The sequence below is a fragment of the Neoarius graeffei genome, chromosome 8 (genome assembly GCF_027579695.1).
Source record: "Neoarius graeffei isolate fNeoGra1 chromosome 8, fNeoGra1.pri, whole genome shotgun sequence".
Taxonomy (NCBI): domain Eukaryota; kingdom Metazoa; phylum Chordata; class Actinopteri; order Siluriformes; family Ariidae; genus Neoarius; species Neoarius graeffei.
Window position 1 is genome coordinate 71,512,659 of NC_083576.1, and position 19,080 is coordinate 71,531,738.

A 19,080-nucleotide genomic window follows, 5' to 3' on the forward strand; every position below is an offset into this window, starting at 1 on the left:
AATGCTTGGCATCCGTGCGCAGCTTTCTTGCTAGCTGACTAGCCCCCTCAAGTTCAAGTTCAGTCACTCAAACAAAATTTCTGGAACTAAGATAGCAAACTTGACAACACTATATTTACACTTTATTTAGAATGATAATATATACAAACTAAAAAAGCTGGTAGAAACCGTATGTAATGAATGAAATTGAAATGTAAGCTGATCTCTTACAATACACCACACCACTTGCGAATCCGCATGGGACTGAACTGAAATTCACCGCTGCCTGTCTATAGTTGAAACGAGCTGTCAATCAAAGAAAATATCCGGCCGCTTTCACCAATCACCAGTCTCCTCGCAGAAACTGCCATGTCCCTGCCATGTGAGGCTGGGAGTCTGTAGGCAGGCATTTTCGCAGTATTTGTCCAATAACCGTCTTGCATTTTGAGACTGAAAAGTGCATCGCTCCCAAATGCCATTGAAGTCCACTGAAGCTGGGAGTCCGTGAGACTCCGTGGGCGGGCGGTTTCGCAGTATTTGTCCAATAATCGTCTTGCATTTTGAGATTGAAAAGCGCAGAGCTCCCAAATGCCATTGAAGTGCACTGAGGCTGGGCTGCATCGCGCTGTCACGAGGGGGAAAAACTCACGCACACATTAAAGTTATAAGGGAATGATTTCGCACTGTAGTGGGTTGAGCACATATATTTCTATGATTCTGGATCTGAAATAGCAATGTTATAAGGTCGGCTATAACATAAGCCTAGCGCAATTCATCCTACATGATGTTCGCCATTTTTAGAGGAGACTGAGCCTCCCTCGTTGTCTTAGAGCAATCGCCCGTGTCGGTACTGTAGCGCTTCGCTGTAGTGTGGACAGATGATGTTAGGACTTGGACTGTTTTGGCCTCTAGAGGCCGCTGTTATTTCCTTTTCGTGTCATATTTATTTTGGCCTCTAGAGGCCGCCACTGTTCCTGTGTTTTGTGTTTTTTTTTGTTAATTGCCTGTTAGTCCTAATTATCTTCACCTGTGTCCTTAATTAGTTTGTGTATTTATACCCCTGAGTTCAGTCCTCTTGTCACGGAGTCTTTGTGCTGTTATGTTTATCTCCAGTTTCCTTTGTACTGTGTTTTGTGGATCTTCTGAGCTTTTGCATTTTTGCCTTTTTCTTTTTGAATTATACTCTTTGTTTTTGTTTTTTTTTGTTTTGCCTTGGATTGTATATAGTGTACATAGTATAAATAAACCTTTTGTTACTTTTTCTACTTCTGCCTCACGCCTCTGCATTTGAGTCATTCCCCTGGTGGCCTAGTGGGGGTTTGCTGGATCATCACACCAACGAACCAGGTTCGAATCCCAGCAAAACCCTAACAGAAAGACTCTGGCATGACCGACTCAGCAGAGGCTGCTTCAACTGTCTACCCGGCCAATCTTCAGGGAATTATGGCAGCTTTGACACGCTTCGGAGCGACCATGGACGCTCATGGACGTACGCTCACCAGCCAACGTGAGGCCCTTGCTCGCCACGAGGAACTGCTTCAGCAAATTGGGAAAACCCTGGCACAGCTGACATCTCTGCCTGCATCTCCTGCTCCTGATCCAGTTCCTGCTCCTGATCCAGCTCCCACTCCTGCTCCAGTGCCTCCTGCCATGCTGCCTTCTTCACCTCGCGAACCCAGCCTTCCTGCACCACAGAGGTATGACGGCAAGCACAGTGAGTGCCGAGAGTTTCTTACCCAGTGTCAACTCACCTTTGAGCTTCAGCCTACCACCTACACTACGGATCGCCGCAAGATTGCCTTTGTGATCACCTTATTAGCTGGTAAGGCGCGAGCCTGGGCTACTGCTATCTGACAAAGACAGGGACCTGAGTGCTTTGATTTCCAGCTGTTTTCTGAAGAGATGCTTCGGGTCTTCGATCAGGCAGACATCAGTACCGACGCAGCCCAAAAGCTCATGTCCATCCGGCAAGGAGGAAGCGTCGCAGATTACGCCATCTCGTTCCGAACACTCGCAGCAGTAAGTGGATGGAACGAGACTGCCCTGGTGTCAGCCTTCCACCATGGTCTGTCTGACCCCATCAAGGACGGTCTGGCCTCTATTGGATGCCCAAGTGACCTCGAAACCCTCATCTCACATGCTATTCATCTGGACAACAGGATGAGAGAACGCCACCAAGCCTTGAGCCCCCCCAGCCTCCCTACCTCTACCTGGAGACCGTCTACCTCCTTCAGTGACTGTCCAGAACCCATGCAAGTGGGTCGTACTCGCCTCTCCGCATCTGAGAGGGAGCGCAGAAGGAGGGACAAGTGCTGCATCTACTGTGGCAAGCCTGGTCACTTCCGAGCATCATGTCCCGAACTCTTGGGAAAAGGACCGCCCCGTCCAGCCGAGGGAGGGTTGTGACAGGGCCTACCCTCTCTCCCGGACTCCCTGGCCAAGGAATCTACATCCCGGTCTCCATCTCCTGGGGTGAGTCTGTCCACTCTTGTCAAGCTTTGATAGACTCAGGGGCGGCTGGGAACTTTATGGATATTCACTTCGCCCAAAGCATCAATATACCTACTGCACCTCTTGAAGTCCCTCTGTCTGTGTCTGCCCTCGATGGCCAAGCGTTAGGTGATGGAAGAGTCACTCAAGTTACTTCTCCAGTCTTCCTCCAGTCTCAAGGTCACAAGGAAGAAATATCCCTGCACCTGATTCCTTCACCTGAGTTCCCAGTTATTCTAGGCCTTCCTTGGCTTACTCGCCACAACCCTCGCATAGACTGGGTAACAAGCCAGGTTGTGGAATGGGGCCCTGCATGCCATGCCTCTTGTCTGCTCTCTAGCTCTCCTGTGTCTCCTGCCGAGCCCCCTGATCTCACCGAGTTATCTCAAGTTCCCACAGATTACTGGGATCTCAAGGAGGTATTCAGCAAGAGCAGGGCCGCCGTTCTTCCTCCGCACCGGGCCTACGACTGTGCCATCGACTTGCTCCCTGGGACTACCCCTCCTCATGGCAGACTGTTTTCCCTCTCTCAGCCAGAACGCAAGGCTATGGAGGAATACCTCAAAGACGCCCTGGTCTCTGGGTTCATTCGACCCTCCACCTCACCTGCTGGTGCCGGCTTCTTCTTTGTTGGCAAGAAGGATGGGGGGCTTCGACCATGTATTGACTACAGGGGCCTGAACAAGATCACTGTGCGCAACCGATATCCCCTTCCGCTGATGTCCACTGCTTTCGACCTGCTCCAAGGCGCCACCGTCTTCACCAAGTTGGACCTACGGAACGCATACCACCTCATCCGTATCCGACAGGGAGACGAGTGGAAGACTGCCTTTAACACCCCGTCTGGGCACTACGAATACCAGGTGATGCCCTTCGGACTCACCAACGCACCAGCTGTTTTTCAGGCCCTAATCAACGACGTCTTAAGGGACATGATTAACCTGTACGTCTTTGTCTACCTCGATGACATCCTTATCTTTTCCAAGACCGTGCAGGAGCACCGCCACCATGTCCGCCAGGTTCTCCAGAGGCTGCTACAGAACAATCTGTTCGCCAAGGCCCAGAAATGCGAATTTCATGTTCCCGAGGTCTCCTTTCTGGGATTTATTGTACGGACAGGCCAACTCCAAATGGACCCTGCCAAGACCCTGGCCGTCCGGGACTGGCCTACTCCCAAGTCCGTTAAGGAGGTTCAGCGGTTCTTAGGATTCGCTAACTTCTACCGCAAGTTCATCAGGAACTTCAGTTCTGTGGCAGCACCCATGTCAGACCTCACCAAAGGGACAGGTGGATCTTATGGCTGGTCTCCTCAGGCAGAAAAGGCGTTCAAAGACCTCAAGGCCCGCTTCTGCACGGCACCCATTCTGGTCCTCCCGGACACCTCCCAACCATTCATCGTGGAGGTGGACGCCTCGGACAGTGGTGTTGGCGCGGTACTCTCTCAACATTCGGAAGGAAAGCTGCACCCCTGCGCTTACTTCTCCCACCGCCTGAGTCCTGCGGAGTCCCGGTACGATGTGGGGGATCGAGAACTGCTAGCGGTCAAACTGGCCCTTGAGGAGTGGAGGCACTGGCTGGAGGGAGCGCAACATCCATTCCTGGTTTGGACTGACCACAAGAACCTGGAGTACCTCCAGCAAGCCAAGAGACTGAACCCTCGACAGGCTAGGTGGGCCCTGTTTTTCAGTCGGTTTGACTTCACCCTCTCGTACCGTCCCGGCTCCAAGAACACCAAACCTGACGCACTGTCCAGGCTGTTCTCTGCCACTAACAGGGAGAATGAAGTCGGGCCTATTATCCCGGTGTCCCGGATTGTGGCCCCTGTCCGCTGGGGTATTGAGGAGGCTGTTCGACGAGCCCAACGCCAGGACCCCGGTCCTGGGACGGGGCCACCGGGCCTCTTGTACGTCCCACATCAAGCCCGGGCCAAGGTTCTCCAGTGGGGTCACTCTTCCCCTCTCACCGCCCACCCGGGAGCTCGGAGGACCCTGGACTTCCTGAAAAGACGCTTCTGGTGGCCTAACATGGAGCAGGAAGTAAGGTCATTTGTCCTGTCCTGTGAGGTTTGCACCAGAACCAAGAACCCACGACAGTGTCCCCAGGGTCTCCTGCATCCTCTGACCATTCCCCGGCGTCCCTGGTCCCACGTGGCAGTCGACTTCATCACGGGTCTCCCTGAGTCACAAGGTAACATGGTCATTTTGGTCATTGTTGACAGATTCTCCAAGGCCTGCCACTTCATACCTCTGTGCAAACTCCCCTCTGCTCTTGAAACAGCGAAACTTATATTTAATCATGTCTTCCGAGTCTTTGGTCTTCCACAGGACATCGTCTCAGACCGAGGGCCCCAGTTCTCCTCCCGAGTGTGGCACGGGTTCTGCAAGGTCATCGGAGCCACTGCCAGCCTCTCCTCTGGGTTTCACCCACAGTCCAATGGTCAGACGGAGAGGCTCAACCAGGACCTGGAAACCACCCTGCGAGGCCTGGCTATGGATAACCCGACATCGTGGAGCACCTGGCTGCCATGGGCAGAGTACGCCCACAACACCCTGCAGTCATCGGCCACCAAGCTGTCGCCATTCCAGTGCCAATTCGGGTTCCAGCCACCTCTGTTCCCGGACCAGGAGGAGGACGCGGGGGTGCCCTCGGTCAACCAATATGTGAGACGGTGTCGCAAGACCTGGAGCAAGGTCAGGAAGACCCTCATACAGACCTCCAGAACCAACCAGACTCAGGCCAACCGCCATAGAAGACCTGCACACACTTTCCGCCCTGGGCAGCGGGTTTGGCTGTCCACTAAGGACCTTCCGCTGCGGGTGGAGAACCGCAAGCTTGCTCCTCGCTACATTGGCCCCTTCAAGGTGGTGCGCAGGGTGAACCCTGTCTCCTACCGGCTCCAGTTGCCCCGGACTCTGAGGATCAACCCCACTTTCCATGTTTCCCTGTTGCGGCCTGTACTGACGTCTATGTATGCCCCTGCCCCTAGGAACCCCCAACCCCCCCGCATCTTCCAGGGGCAGACTGTGTTCACTGTGCATCGCCTGCTTGACTCCCGCCGGGTCCATGGCGGGTTGCAATATCTGGTGGACTGGGAGGGCTATGGTCCTGAGGAGCGCTGCTGGGTTCCTGCTCGGGATGTCCTGGATAAAGAACTGTGTCGGGACTTCCATTCGCCCCATCCGGATCGCCCTGGGAACGTCAATAGACGCTCCTAGAGGGGGGGGTCCTGTTAGGACTTGGACTGTTTTGGCCTCTAGAGGCCGCTGTTATTTCCTTTTCGTGTCATATTTATTTTGGCCTCTAGAGGCCACCACTGTTCCTGTGTTTTGCATTTTTTTTTTGTTAATTGCCTGTTAGTCCTAATTATCTTCACCTGTGTCCTTAATTAGTTTGTGTATTTATACCCCTGAGTTCAGTCCTCTTGTCACGGAGTCTTTGTGCTGTTATGTTTATCTCCAGTTTCCTTTGTACTGTGTTTTGTGGATCTTCTGAGCTTTTGCATTTTTGCCTTTTTCTTTTTGAATTATACTCTTTGTTTTTGTTTTTTTTTGTTTTGCCTTGGATTGTATATAGTGTACATAGTATAAATAAACCTTTTGTTACTTTTTCTACTTCTGCCTCACGCCTCTGCATTTGAGTCATTCCCCTGGTGGCCTAGTGGGGGTTTGCTGGATCATCACACCAACGAACCAGGTTCGAATCCCAGCAAAACCCTAACAGATGAAGCGGCTCTGTATCGATACAAATATAATGCGCATGCGCAAAGTCACACACCTCAATCGATGTCTTCGCTGAATAAAATAGTGAAGAACGGAGATTCGTTTGTTTCTTTCTCAACTGCCTCGCGCGTTTTATACGATTCGACTGAATAAATGACCATCAGAAATACAGACTGTACACTGACAACAAAAAGCACACACATGTTGTTTCATCCGTACGGAAGCCGCGAGAGGCCCTTCATATAATCCTTTTTTTTTATTCACCTTGTTATCCCGAGATAACGACATAATTAATTCAGGATCTCGAGAAAACAACACAACTAATTCGAGATCTCGAGAAAACAGAACCGTTTTTTCGAGATCTCGAGAAAACAAAACAATTATTTCATGATCTCGAGAAAACAGCTGAGAAATGGTTCATTCAGGTGCGCCAAGAGACTTGTGATATGCTGACTTTGGGGCTATTTCTCATTCTGTATAGACGCAACTTTGGTCATTAGAATGTCTGGAATAATCGATCTCCTAATAAGGCAATATTTTGATCAGGGGTTGACACAGGGAGAGATTGCATTAAGTCTTTTAAAAAGGGATCATTTCAAAATTAGTCCGCGGCACCTCCGCAGAAGACTGGCCCGGCTTCGTCTCTACCGACGGAGATACAGTGATCCAGCTGAGATCATGAAATAATTGTTTTGTTTTCTCGAGATCTCGAAATAACAGATGCCATATATTCTCGGAAGGAAGTTACTCGGTAACCACAGAAACATTTCGCGCACGCGCATTTCAACTACCGTGAAAGAAAACCACAAACATTTCTCGCTAGTGTGGACAGATGCACTAAACTGTACCGGTATACTTTGTATCGATACAGTTATACCACTTTCGTACCAGTATAAGTGTGAACACAGCATAAGAGGTCAAGAAATTAACTCTTGACAAGGCACAGCTGTAAACTGAAAAAGCCATTCCAGGTGACTACCTCGTAAAGCTGACTGAGAAACTGCCAAGATGTGCAAAGCTGTCATCTAAGCAAAAGGTGCCTACTTTGAAGAATCTAAAATATAAAACATATTCTGGTTTGATTAACACTTTTTTGTTTACCAAATAATTCCATATATATTTCTTCATAATGTCGATGACTTTAGTATTAATCTACAATTCAGAAAATTTTAAAATAATGAAAAACCACTGAATTAGAGGCGTTTCCAAACTTTTGACTGGTACTGTATATGTCGATACATGTAGTGATGGATAATTAAGGACAAAAAAAAAGTGATAGCGGACAGTCACTTACGCAAGGAATGTCAGTTACGGGGACAGTCACTTACGCAAGGAACGTCAGTTACGGGGACAGTCACTTACGCAAGGAACGTCAGTTACGGGGACAGTCACTTACGCAAGGAACGTCAGTTACGGGGACAGTCACTTACGCAAGGAACGTCAGTTACGGGGACAGTCACTTGCGCAAGGAACGTCAGTTACGGGGACAGTCACTTGCGCAAGGAACGTCAGTTACGGGGACAGTCACTTTCGCAAGGAACGTCAGTTACGGGGACAGTCACTTTCGCAAGGAACGTCAGTTACGGGGACAGTCACTTACGCAAGGAACGTCAGTTACGGGGACAGTCACTTACGCAAGGAACGTCAGTTACGGGGACAGTCACTTACGCAAGGAACGTCAGTTACGGGGACAGTCACTTACGCAAGGAACGTCAGTTACGGGGACAGTCACTTATGCAAGGAACGTCAGTTACGGGGACAGTCACTTATGCAAGGAACGTCAGTTACGGGGACAGTCACTTACGCAAGGAACGTCAGTTACGGGGACAGTCACTTACTCAAGGAACGTCAGTTACGGGGACAGTCACTTGCTCAAGGAACGTCAGTTACGGGGACAGTCACTTACGCAAGGAACGTCAGTTACGGGGACAGTCACTTACTCAAGGAACGTCAGTTATGGGGTTGTTTTTAAGGTAATGGACCAAGGGCAGCCAGATCTTGTTAAATTGCAACTCTCTGCTCCTCAGAGCAAACCTTATTTTTTCAAGGTGGAGGGTGTGAGGCATTTCTTTGAGCCACATCTTAAAAGTAGGAGCCTCGTCTTTCTTCCAGAATGTCAAAATCCTTTTTTTTTTGGGCTGTAATCAGACCATAAGAAAGAAGTTGCCTTTGTGCTCTTCTCAATATTGATGTGGAGTCTGAAGCTCCCAACACAACATATACAGATTGTTCAAAATCTCTGGACTGACTGGAAGTGTGTTTTTAAAGTGTTCTCTCTACTGGGAGTAAAACCTCTGTTTATCTCACAGAGCAGAATCTGAAATACCTGAATCCCGGTGTACGAGGCAGCACATGATTCAGTAATATTTAAAATGCAGTGCACACAAATCAGCTCCAGATGACAGTACACAGGCATAACACGTTATTGCATCACTTCGCATGCACACAGAACTGAATTTCCTTCTTCTTTTGTTTTGTGTTGGTAAAATATACCAGAAAATATCCACACATACATTTGTGTGTGTGTACAAGTGACAGCAAGTTGACTAGAGTGCATGCAGTGCAAGGTGAAGATGAACCAGCTCATTATTCCTGTGCTCTCGCGTTCAGTTCCTCTGCTCTGAGAGAGCTGCCTGTCCCTGCAGGAGATGGATTGAGCACTGAAAGAGTGTGTGATGTGTGGCAGGAGCGCAGCAGTGTCACAGTCTGATGCCTCGGGCATGACGGATCTCAACGGATACCTGTGAGCTTTTCACTCCAGGTCTGTCTGCCTGCTAATGCGGCTCACGGTCAGAGCCAAAGAAGCTAAGACGAGGATCCAGTAAACCTCGACGCTTAACGTTAAAAGTGGCTTTGTCTTTAACACGAAAGCAAACGGTTAAAAAAATCCTCGTCCGTGTTGTTCAAACGATCCTGGTGTGAATTTCTAATTTCTATTTCTGTCTCAATTTGACGATCTAAATTTATACACTGTGATTATACACTGTGGTACACACTGTAATTTTGTTTCTTTTAACACTATATTAGTTTCATCCATCATGAAAAATCAGGCTTTAATGTCTCTCCTTTAGAACGGTTTAAAATAAAACCTGAATTGTATCTGAACTCAGATAACAGGACCAGGTGATAGGACGACGATGATATAATATCGAGATCGTGATAAATTATTTCAAGATGCACTTTGCTGAGATATCACTGGTATCATGACATCTTTTTTAAAAATAACTTTTTAAACAGGGCGGCACGGTGGTGTAGTGGTTAGCGCTGTCGCCTCACAGCAAGAAGATCCGGGTTCGAGCCCTTTCAAGCACCACTGTATGTCTGTAATACGCATATTGCAATTTCGTTCAATTCAGTCACATTTTACTAGAGTTATGACAGAGTTGCCAGTGGGGGATATTGTTCTCTCAGAGCAGTCTTGTTTTAATTTGTTCAGGGCGGCAGGGCGCAACTTTCCCTCATCAAGTGTCCTCTTACTGTTCCGGATCTATAGGGTACAGTGACCAGCCATCCCGGTTTGTAACAGCTAGCGCAAATTACTGTGACTTTAGTCACAGTGTCTCTCTAGTTCCCCTTTACAGTGTCACAGGTTTTGTAGACATTAAATAAAAGTATCATCATTTTTTTTTTTTACAATTCTTAATTTTTAGTTTACAGTGGTGCTTGAAAGTTTGTGAACCCTTTAGAATTTTCTATATTTCTGCATAAATATGACCTAAAACATCATCAGATTTTCACACAAGTCCTAAAATTAGATAAAGAGAACCCAGTTAAACAAATGAGACAAAAACATTATACTTGGTAATTTATTTATTGAGGAAAATGATCCAATATTACATATCTGTGAGTGGCAAAAGTATGTGAACCTTTGCTTTCAGTATCTGGTGTGACCCCCTTGTGCAGCAATAACTGCAACTAAATGTTTCCGGTATCTGTTGATCAGTCCTGCACACCGGCTTGGAGGAATTTTAGCCCATTCCTCCGTACAGAACAGCTTCAACTCTGGGATGTTGATGGGTTTCCTCACATGAACTGCTCGCTTCAGGTCCTTCCACAACATTTCCACTGGATTAAGGTCAGGACTTTGACTTGGCCATTCCAAAACATTAACTTTATTCTTCTTTAACCATTCTTTGGTAGAACGACTTGTATGCTTAGGGTCGTTGTCTTGCTGCATGACCCACCTTCTCTTGAGATTCAGTTCATGGACAGATGTCCTGACATTCTCCTTTAGAATTCGCTGGTATAATTCAGAATTCATTGTTCCATCAATGATGGCAAGCCGTCCTGGCTCAGATGCAGCAAAACAGGCCCAAACCATGACACTACCACCACCATGTTTCACATATGGGATAAGGTTCTTATGCTGGAATGCAGTGTTTTCCTTTCTCCAAACATAACACTTCTCATTTAAAACAAAGTTCTACAACCCTGATTCCAGAAAAGTTGGGACAAAGTACAAATTATAAATAAAAATGGAATGCAATAATTTACAAATTTCAAAAACTGATATTGTATTCACAGTAGAACATAGACAACATATCAAATGTCGAAAGTGAGACATTTTGAAATTTCATGCCAAATATTGGCTCATTTGAAATTTCATGACAGCAACACATCTCAAAAAAGTTGGGACAGGGGCAATAAGAGGCTGGAAAAGTTAAAGGTACAAAAAAGGAACAGCTGGAGGACCAAATTGCAACTCATTAGGTCAATTGGCAATAGGTCATTAACATGACTGGGTATAAAAAGAGCATCTTGGAGTGGCAGTGGCTCTCAGAAGTAAAGATGGGAAGAGGATCACCAATCTCCCTAATTCTGCGCCGACAAATAGTGGAGCAATATCAGAAAGGAGTTCAACAGTGTAAAATTGCAAAGAGTTTGAACATATCATCATCTACAGTGCATAATATCATCAAAAGATTCAGAGAATCTGGAAGAATCTCTGTGCGTAAGGGTCAAGGCCAGAAAACCATACTGGGTGCCCGTGATCTTCGGGCCCTTAGACGGCACTGCATCACATACAGGCATGCTTCTGTATTGGAAATCACAAAATGGGCTCAGGAATATTTCCAGAGGACATTATCTGTGAACACAATTCACCGTGCCATCCGCCGTTGCCAGCTAAAACTATCGTTCAAAGAAGAAGCCGTATCTAAACATGATCCAGAAGCGCAGACGTCTTCTCTGGGCCAAGGCTCATTTAAAATGGACTGTGGCAAAGTGGAAAACTGTTCTGTGGTCAGACGAATCAAAATTTGAAGTTCTTTATGGAAATCAGGGACGCCGTGTCATTCGGACTAAAGAGGAGAAGGACGACCCAAGTTGTTATCAGCGCTCGGTTCAGAAGCCTGCATCTCTGATGGTATGGGGTTGCATTAGTGCGTGTGGCATGGGCAGCTTACACATCTGGAAAGACACCATCAATGCTGAAAGGTATATCCAGGTTCTAGAGCAACATATGCGCCCATCCAGACGACGTCTCTTTCAGGGAAGACCTTGCATTTTCCAACATGACAATGCCAAACCACATACTGCATCAATTACAGCATCATGGCTGTGTAGAAGAAGGGTCCGGGTACTGAACTGGCCAGCCTGCAGTCCAGATCTTTCACCCATAGAAAACATTTGGCGCATCATAAAATGGAAGATACGACAAAAAAGACCTAAGACAGTCGAGCAACTAGAATCCTACATTAGACAAGAATGGGTTAACATTCCTATCCCTAAACTTGAGCAACTTGTCTCCTCAGTCCCCAGACGTTTACAGACTGTTGTAAAGAGAAAAGGGGATGTCTCACAGTGGTAAACATGGCCTTGTCCCAACTTTTTTGAGATGTGTTGTTGTCATGAAATTTAAAATCACCTAATTTTTCTCTTTAAATGATACATTTTCTCAGTTTAAACATTTGTTATGTCATCTATGTTCTATTCTGAATAAAATATGGAATTTTGAAACTTCCACATCATTGCATTCCGTTTTTATTTACAATTTGCACTTTGTCCCAACTTTTTTGGAATCGGGGTTGTAATTTGGTCTCATCTGTCCACAAAAAATTTTTCTAATAGCCTTCTGGCTTGTCCACTTGTCCTGCAGATGAGCAGCAATGTTCTTTTTGGAGAGCAGTGGCTTTCTCTTTGCAACCCTGCCATGCACACCATTGTTGTTCAGTGTTCTCCTGATGGTGGACTCATGAACATTAACATTAGCCAATGTGAGAGAGGCCTTCAGTTGCTTAGAAGTTACCCTGGGTCCTTTGTGACCTTGCCGACTATTGCACGCCTTGCTCTTGGAGTGATCTTTGTTGGTCGACCATTCCTGGGGAGGGTAACAATGGTCTTGAATTTCCTCCATTTGTACACAATCTGTCTGACTGTGGATTGGTGGAGTCCAAACTCTTTAGAGACGGTTTTGTAACCTTTTCCAGCCTGATGAGCATCAACAACGCTTTTTCTGAGGTCCTCAGAAATCTCCTTTGTTCATGCGATGATACACTTCCACAAACATGTGTTGTGAAGATCAGACTTTGATAGATCCCTGTTCTTTAAATAAAACAGGGTGCCCACTCACACCTGATTGTCATCCCATTGACTGAAAACACCTGACTCTAATTTCACCTTCAAATTAACTGCTAATCCTAGAGGTTCACATACTTTTGCCACTCACAGATATGTAATATCGGATCATTTTCCTCAATAAATAAATGACCAAGTATAATATTTTTGTCTCATTTGTTTAACTGGGTTCTCTTTATCTACTTTTAGGACTTGTGTGAAAATCTGATGATGTTTTAGGTCATATTTATGCAGAAATATAGAAAATTCTCAAGGATTCACAAACTTTCAAGCACTACTGTAAGTTTTAATGCAACATTACTTTTTTCCCAACAGTTTGTTAGCCAAATTATACCCTCACTGTCCACTTTATTAGGAACACCTATACACCTGGACATTAATGCAGTTATCCAATCAGCCAATCACGAGACAGCAGCACAATGCAGATACAGATCAAGAGCTTCAGTTAATGTTCACATCAAACATCTGAATGGTGAAAAAGTGTGATCTTTGTGACTCTGATCGTGGCATTGTTGTTGGTGCCAGAAGGGCTCGTTTGAGTATTTCAGAAACTACTGATCTTCTGGGATTTTCATACACAACACTTTCCTTTTATGTAGCAAAGCAGCATTGCTTTTTTTTTACATCAACCTTAAATTATGTTTCATGCTGAATGAAGACAGTGATGGATTGAGCGTTCCAACATGAAGGACACTGACCCCAAACACACATCAACACAGATTATGGAATTAATAAATCAGACTAACATTTAGCTTAAAACAAGTCCTGACCTCATCTCTATCGAAAATATGTAGACTGTGCTCAAGTTAAAAGCTGGGTCTGTGCCAGAAAACACACAAATATAATTGAACTTGACTAATTCTACCAAGAAGACTCGACAAATATTCAATGAGTTCTGCCAGAAGCTTGGTGATGGTTACCAAAAGCATCAGGTCAAGGTGAAACTCGCTAAGGGACGTTTAACCATATATTAGGTGCTGCATGTATAATTTTGACCCCGTGTTGATTTCAGAAAACTCAAAATAAATTTAAACTCATGCATTCTATTAAAGATGTATGCTGTACAATCAATCCTTCTCCTACAGAAAAAGAACAATTCAAAGAAATCACTGAAAGCTCAATACTACCATAACATTCATGTCCCTGGATGTAAACTTATGACCGCAAATGAATAGTAAAGACCTTCTGAGCTATCAGAATCGAGAACTCAACAGCACTGATAAAATATAGTCATATATGTAAATATTTAACAGTTATTCCACGAAATTGAGTCGTACATGAGCTGATAGCCGATGAAGCACGTAGCACCGAGTTGGCTATAAGCCATGTACGACGAGATTGAGTGGAATAACTGTTTTATTCTATCCACATTCACTGCATTTTGAGAAACGGAACATCCATCCATTATCTGTAGCCGCTTATCCTGTTCTACAGAGTCACAGGCAAGCTGGAGCCTATCCCAGCTGGCTACACCCTGGACAAGTCGCCAGGTCATCACAGGGCTGACACATAGACACAGACAACCATTCACACTCACATTCACACCTACGGTCAATTTAGAGTCACCAGTTAACCTAACCTGCATGTCTTTGGACTGTGGGGGAAACCGGAGCACCCGGAGGAAACCCACGCGGACACGGGGAGAACATGCAAACTCCACATGCAAACTCCTGGGCTCGAACCCAGGACCTTCTTGCTGTGAGGCGACAGTGCTACTCACTACACCACCGTGCCGCCCCTAGAAATGAAACATTTTTATTTTTAGCAAAGTCGATAAATAAAATCTTTGTCCAAAACGTCTGACAAAATAATTTCCACTTAGAATGTAAACAAACCAGCGAAATGATGGTAGCAATTTGTGAAAAATGCTTTAATAATAATAATAATAATAATAATAATAATAATAATTCTTCTTGAAAAATAAAAAAGATACGTTCTTACCATCAAATACTTTTATTCCATATTTTGTTGCTTTTTTCTATTTTTTGGGGTTTTGTTTTCGAGTAGAGTTTTTATTTCATCCTCGGCTGGTTCAGTAACACGCACCGCCATTTTCTCCTTCTTCTTTAGGGGTTTTTGGCGGTTGGCAAACCAACTTAAAGGTGCATTACCGCCACCGACTGGGCTGGAGTGTGGACCAGGAGATATTGGGGGGGGGGAACCCCCCACTATATTCTTTTTGCGATTTCTGTTTCTTTTAAATACTTGATAAAGTGATATCTCTGACCTGATGCGCGCCGCCATATTGTTTTTCTCTACTCACGGTATATGAGCTGATATCCTAGTAGTAGAGCAGCCAATCAGAGCGCACGATTGCTCATATCCAGTGAATGTGGATAGAATAAGTACTATTATACCATATGCACATATCAAAATTTTACACAGAAGCAACATGGACCTTGATTGGAGTTTCAGACGGTCTCTAAGCTGAAAGGTTTCCTGTTTGGAACGATTGTCTTTTTTTTTTTTTCATTTTTCAACTCTACATAAAAATTGGATTCTGCCATTTTGTGCATCAGTGAAAAATCTTTCATGAGCAAAAATATGACACGTCTAAGAATCGATTGTTTTTTTTCATCTGTACCAGAAGGTTTTTATTTGCAAAACAGTCTTGGATTCTGGACGAGTCATGAAGTCGATGATAAAATACTGGAATATACTACGCCATAAACCGTATCACGGCGTGATGAGGGTCGAAATTTCACAGCGAGACAGCTTGCGTTTTTACATTCAGTTGGGACAAAAGCTTGTTCATGGTCTGGCAAAGCAATTCGCCTTCTATGACAGCATGATGAAACAGTGAGATCTGAAGGAACAGGGTGCAGGAATATCAATTGAGAATGATCTGCATAATCGTTGAACCTGGAATCGTTTCTCTTCCTGACAAATGCGCTTTGCCTCCACACACACACACACACACACGTACACATAGACGTCAGCTTCAGTTACAGGTCTTTGTTTTCTAACACGGGAGTCACGCTGAATTGGCAGACCACCCGTGGTGACTGCATTAAGGTTTCTGTCACTCTGTTCTTGTATCTTTCCTCATTTCTGACGCTCAGTGATGCAGTGACGATGGGATTTACCTGTTGTTCAGCAATATTACTTGAACGCAAATCTGCGCTTACCACACTAAGAATGGTTAAAAGAAAGATTAGGTTTTGGGGAAGAATATACGGTGTTAGATCAGCGCTAAAGGCCAAGCTCTACTGGCAGCCAGATCCTATTATACAACACGAAGATGTGATTTGATCCTTTACCCCATGAGGCTTTCAGTTTTTTTCCAGCACTGTCACTGCAGATCGGAAAGGAAAGGAATAATATCTGCATTTGGATTCCAGAGTTATTACATGACTCATGGAGATATACTGTGTAGATTTATTTATGTCACATAACCATGACAGTACCTCATTTTTAAAATGACACTCCTCCAAAAACCAGTTCGGATTTCTGATTACTCCCATCAAAGTAGGATGCCTATACTTATTCACACTCACCATCTAAAATATTACATGTCAAGCATCAGACGACACAGAGATATTGAGAAGGAGATATTTCAGATCTGTTTACCTGTTTGGCACCATCCCAGGAAGAGAAGTGTCCTAACGGAGAGAAGAGAGAAAAAAAACAGATTAAATCACAATCCGTTCCTGAACTGTCACTTTCATCACCAGTAAATGACAATGAGTCGAGTTTATTTGTGAGATAATTACATCATAAGCTTCAGCCCAGGATTGGAATTAATGGCATGCACTAGTACTGCTTCATTTTGTGCACTCGTAAAATACGCTCTAATACCAACAACCAATTCCAGTGTCCTCCACAATTATTGGCACCTCTTCTAAAGATGAGTAAAAAGGTTTCGAAAAAATCCACCTTTTGGTTAGCCTGGCAAGCCAGACTAAATGTGAATATTTAGTCTGGCCTCGATCCGTAGACATTTCCGAAGCGGGTGGGAGGAACAAACCGCTGTCTTTCAAACTGTCTCTGTGCGTATAGGCCAACGCTCTGACCAATCAGCGCAACAGTGACTGTGACGTAGTCAGAGCGACAGAAAGCAGTGGGGGAGGCCTTGAAATAAATCATTTTTCAAAATGCGTATTAATTAATAAACAGGTTCTAGATATTAAGAAGTTTGGAGATAATGACCACAAGTTTGGAGTCTGTACCACATACACATTTTTTTCCAAGTGTTTTTCAAGGGTTTGCTTAAACTGTTTTTGAGAGTTTTTATTTAGTGGTGTTTGGTGAAATAATTTCCCTTAAATTTAAAATAACGGGAAAATAAGAAACAATCAAAAAGTAATGTTTCAAAGCTGTTTATTAATTCTTCGTACTGCACAAACTAGCCCCATCCTTTTGGCTACGAGCGGAGCCAGCTGGTAGATCAGACTTTTGCCATAGCCGGTCGGCAAAACAGCGAAAACGTCCTTCTTGAAAAGGAATGAGCGGAGAGCCTCTTCCTGCTCATGTTTCAACGAAAACTCCAAGTCTAATTCTTCTAAAACTGATTCCAAAGCGGAGTCAAACGCGCGCTGTTCACTAGCCGTAGCCATCTTTCCTGTTGTGCTTTCTCCAGCGTCGCGCAGCTTTGTCGTCACTCCTGCAAAAGCCCGCCCAAAGAATCCAAACAAAAACCTTGCGTTGTGATTGGCGGGCACGATTTGATGCCCGGGGTGTTTTTGTTTATATGGTGCGAGGCTAGACCCACTCGCTAGGCAAAAATATTTTTGGCCGCTAGGTGGTTGGGTCTAGTTTACTAGGCTACCTTTTGGTGAAGTCGCTTCATCTCACACTGAAAAAATGAGAAAAATGCATCCAACCTTTCACTGAAATAAATTTATTCAGAGAAAAACAAATCCATCATCAAGAAATAATTATTTTCAACAAAAATACATGTGCCACTATTATTGGCACCCCTACATTTCATACAGTACTTTGTAAAACCTCTCTTTGCCAGTAAAAGAGCCCTGAGTCACCTATAATGCTGTATAAGGTTGGAGATACAGAGCAGGGCATCTGAGACCGTTCTGCTTTACACAATCTCTCCAGATCATCCAGGGTCCGAGGCCCTCTCTGGTGCTCTCTCTTCTTCAGCTCAACCCACAGGTTTTCACTGGGGTTCAGATCAGGGGACTGAGATGGCCAGGGCAGAAGCTTGATTCTGTGCTCAGTGAACTATTTTCGCATTGATTTGGACATTGGATCATTGTCCTGCTGGAAGATCCAGTGACGACCCAGTTTTAGTTTCCTGACCGAGGCAGCCAGATTGTGATTTAAAATGTTCTGGGATTTCATGGAGTCCATGATGCCATGTACCCTAACAAGGCTTCCATGGATTTTGGAGGAAAAACAGCCACAAAACATCACAGAAATTCCACCATATTTTACAGCAGGGATTGGGTTATTTTCATTATATAAAAGATTATATTCTTTTCATTATATATTTTCTTTCTGAAAAAAAAAATATAATATAAACTCAGTATGAAAAAGTATGTAAGACATTTTGCTAAAAAAAAAGGTGTTAATTTCCTTTGTGCATGGAGACTTTTTGGACATGCTGTAGAATAAACCTTTTTGAAGAGTTTAAATGAAATGAAAGTCAGTAACCTGGTGAAAATTAAAAATATATACATATTCGTCCTTATTATTCATTTAATCAGAGTAAATTTATTTTACGTATTCGGTTAAATTAATATCGTTAAACCGAATAAGACTTGCCTAATTTAGTGCATTTTGCATGATTTCTACATCTCGTCTCATCTCATTATCTCTAGCCGCGAAAATTACTCAAACTTGTAATATTTTATGAAATATTTTCGGTTTTGTTTCGTTTACTTTTTTGTGTCTTATCTGCATACTTGCCAACCCTTCCGATTTCGGCGGGAGGCTCCCGATTTTAGCCTCCGTCTCCTGCCTCCCGATCGTATTTGTTAAAAACTGGATAATCTCCCGGTTTGGGGAAATCCCTACCACCAAGTTAAAAATACTCCCGATTATGTCCAATCAGAATCGTATGAGAAACACTGCTGATGTCAACTGATTTTTAACCAATCAACGAACAGAACGGCAGTCACTTCCGTAATGTAGGATTCACCCAGGCTGTCCGACATTTTTTACAAGCATTCATTCATCATCACGGCCACTAAACCCAATACCAAACGGCAAAAATATGAATGCAAATACGAGGTTGCATGGGAGAATGAATTTCCATGGATAAGCAAATGTTCGACCAGCCAGTTACACATTTTAAGGTAAAGATACAGCGGGGCAAAAAAGTATTTAGTCAGCCACCAATTGTGCAAGTTCTCCCACT

At 44.5% G+C, this 19,080-nt stretch overlaps 1 protein-coding gene across 1 annotated transcript in view; it reads right to left on the reverse strand.

The window, feature by feature from the left end:
- The window catches only part of magi2b (membrane associated guanylate kinase, WW and PDZ domain containing 2b), a 485,372-nt gene that overhangs the window by 69,366 nt on the left and 396,926 nt on the right, over positions 1 to 19,080 (reverse strand). The window contains exon 12 of the mRNA XM_060928197.1: positions 16,335 to 16,366. Coding sequence (XP_060784180.1) covers positions 16,335 to 16,366 — 32 coding nt within the window. The remainder of the gene's footprint in view (positions 1 to 16,334; positions 16,367 to 19,080) is intronic.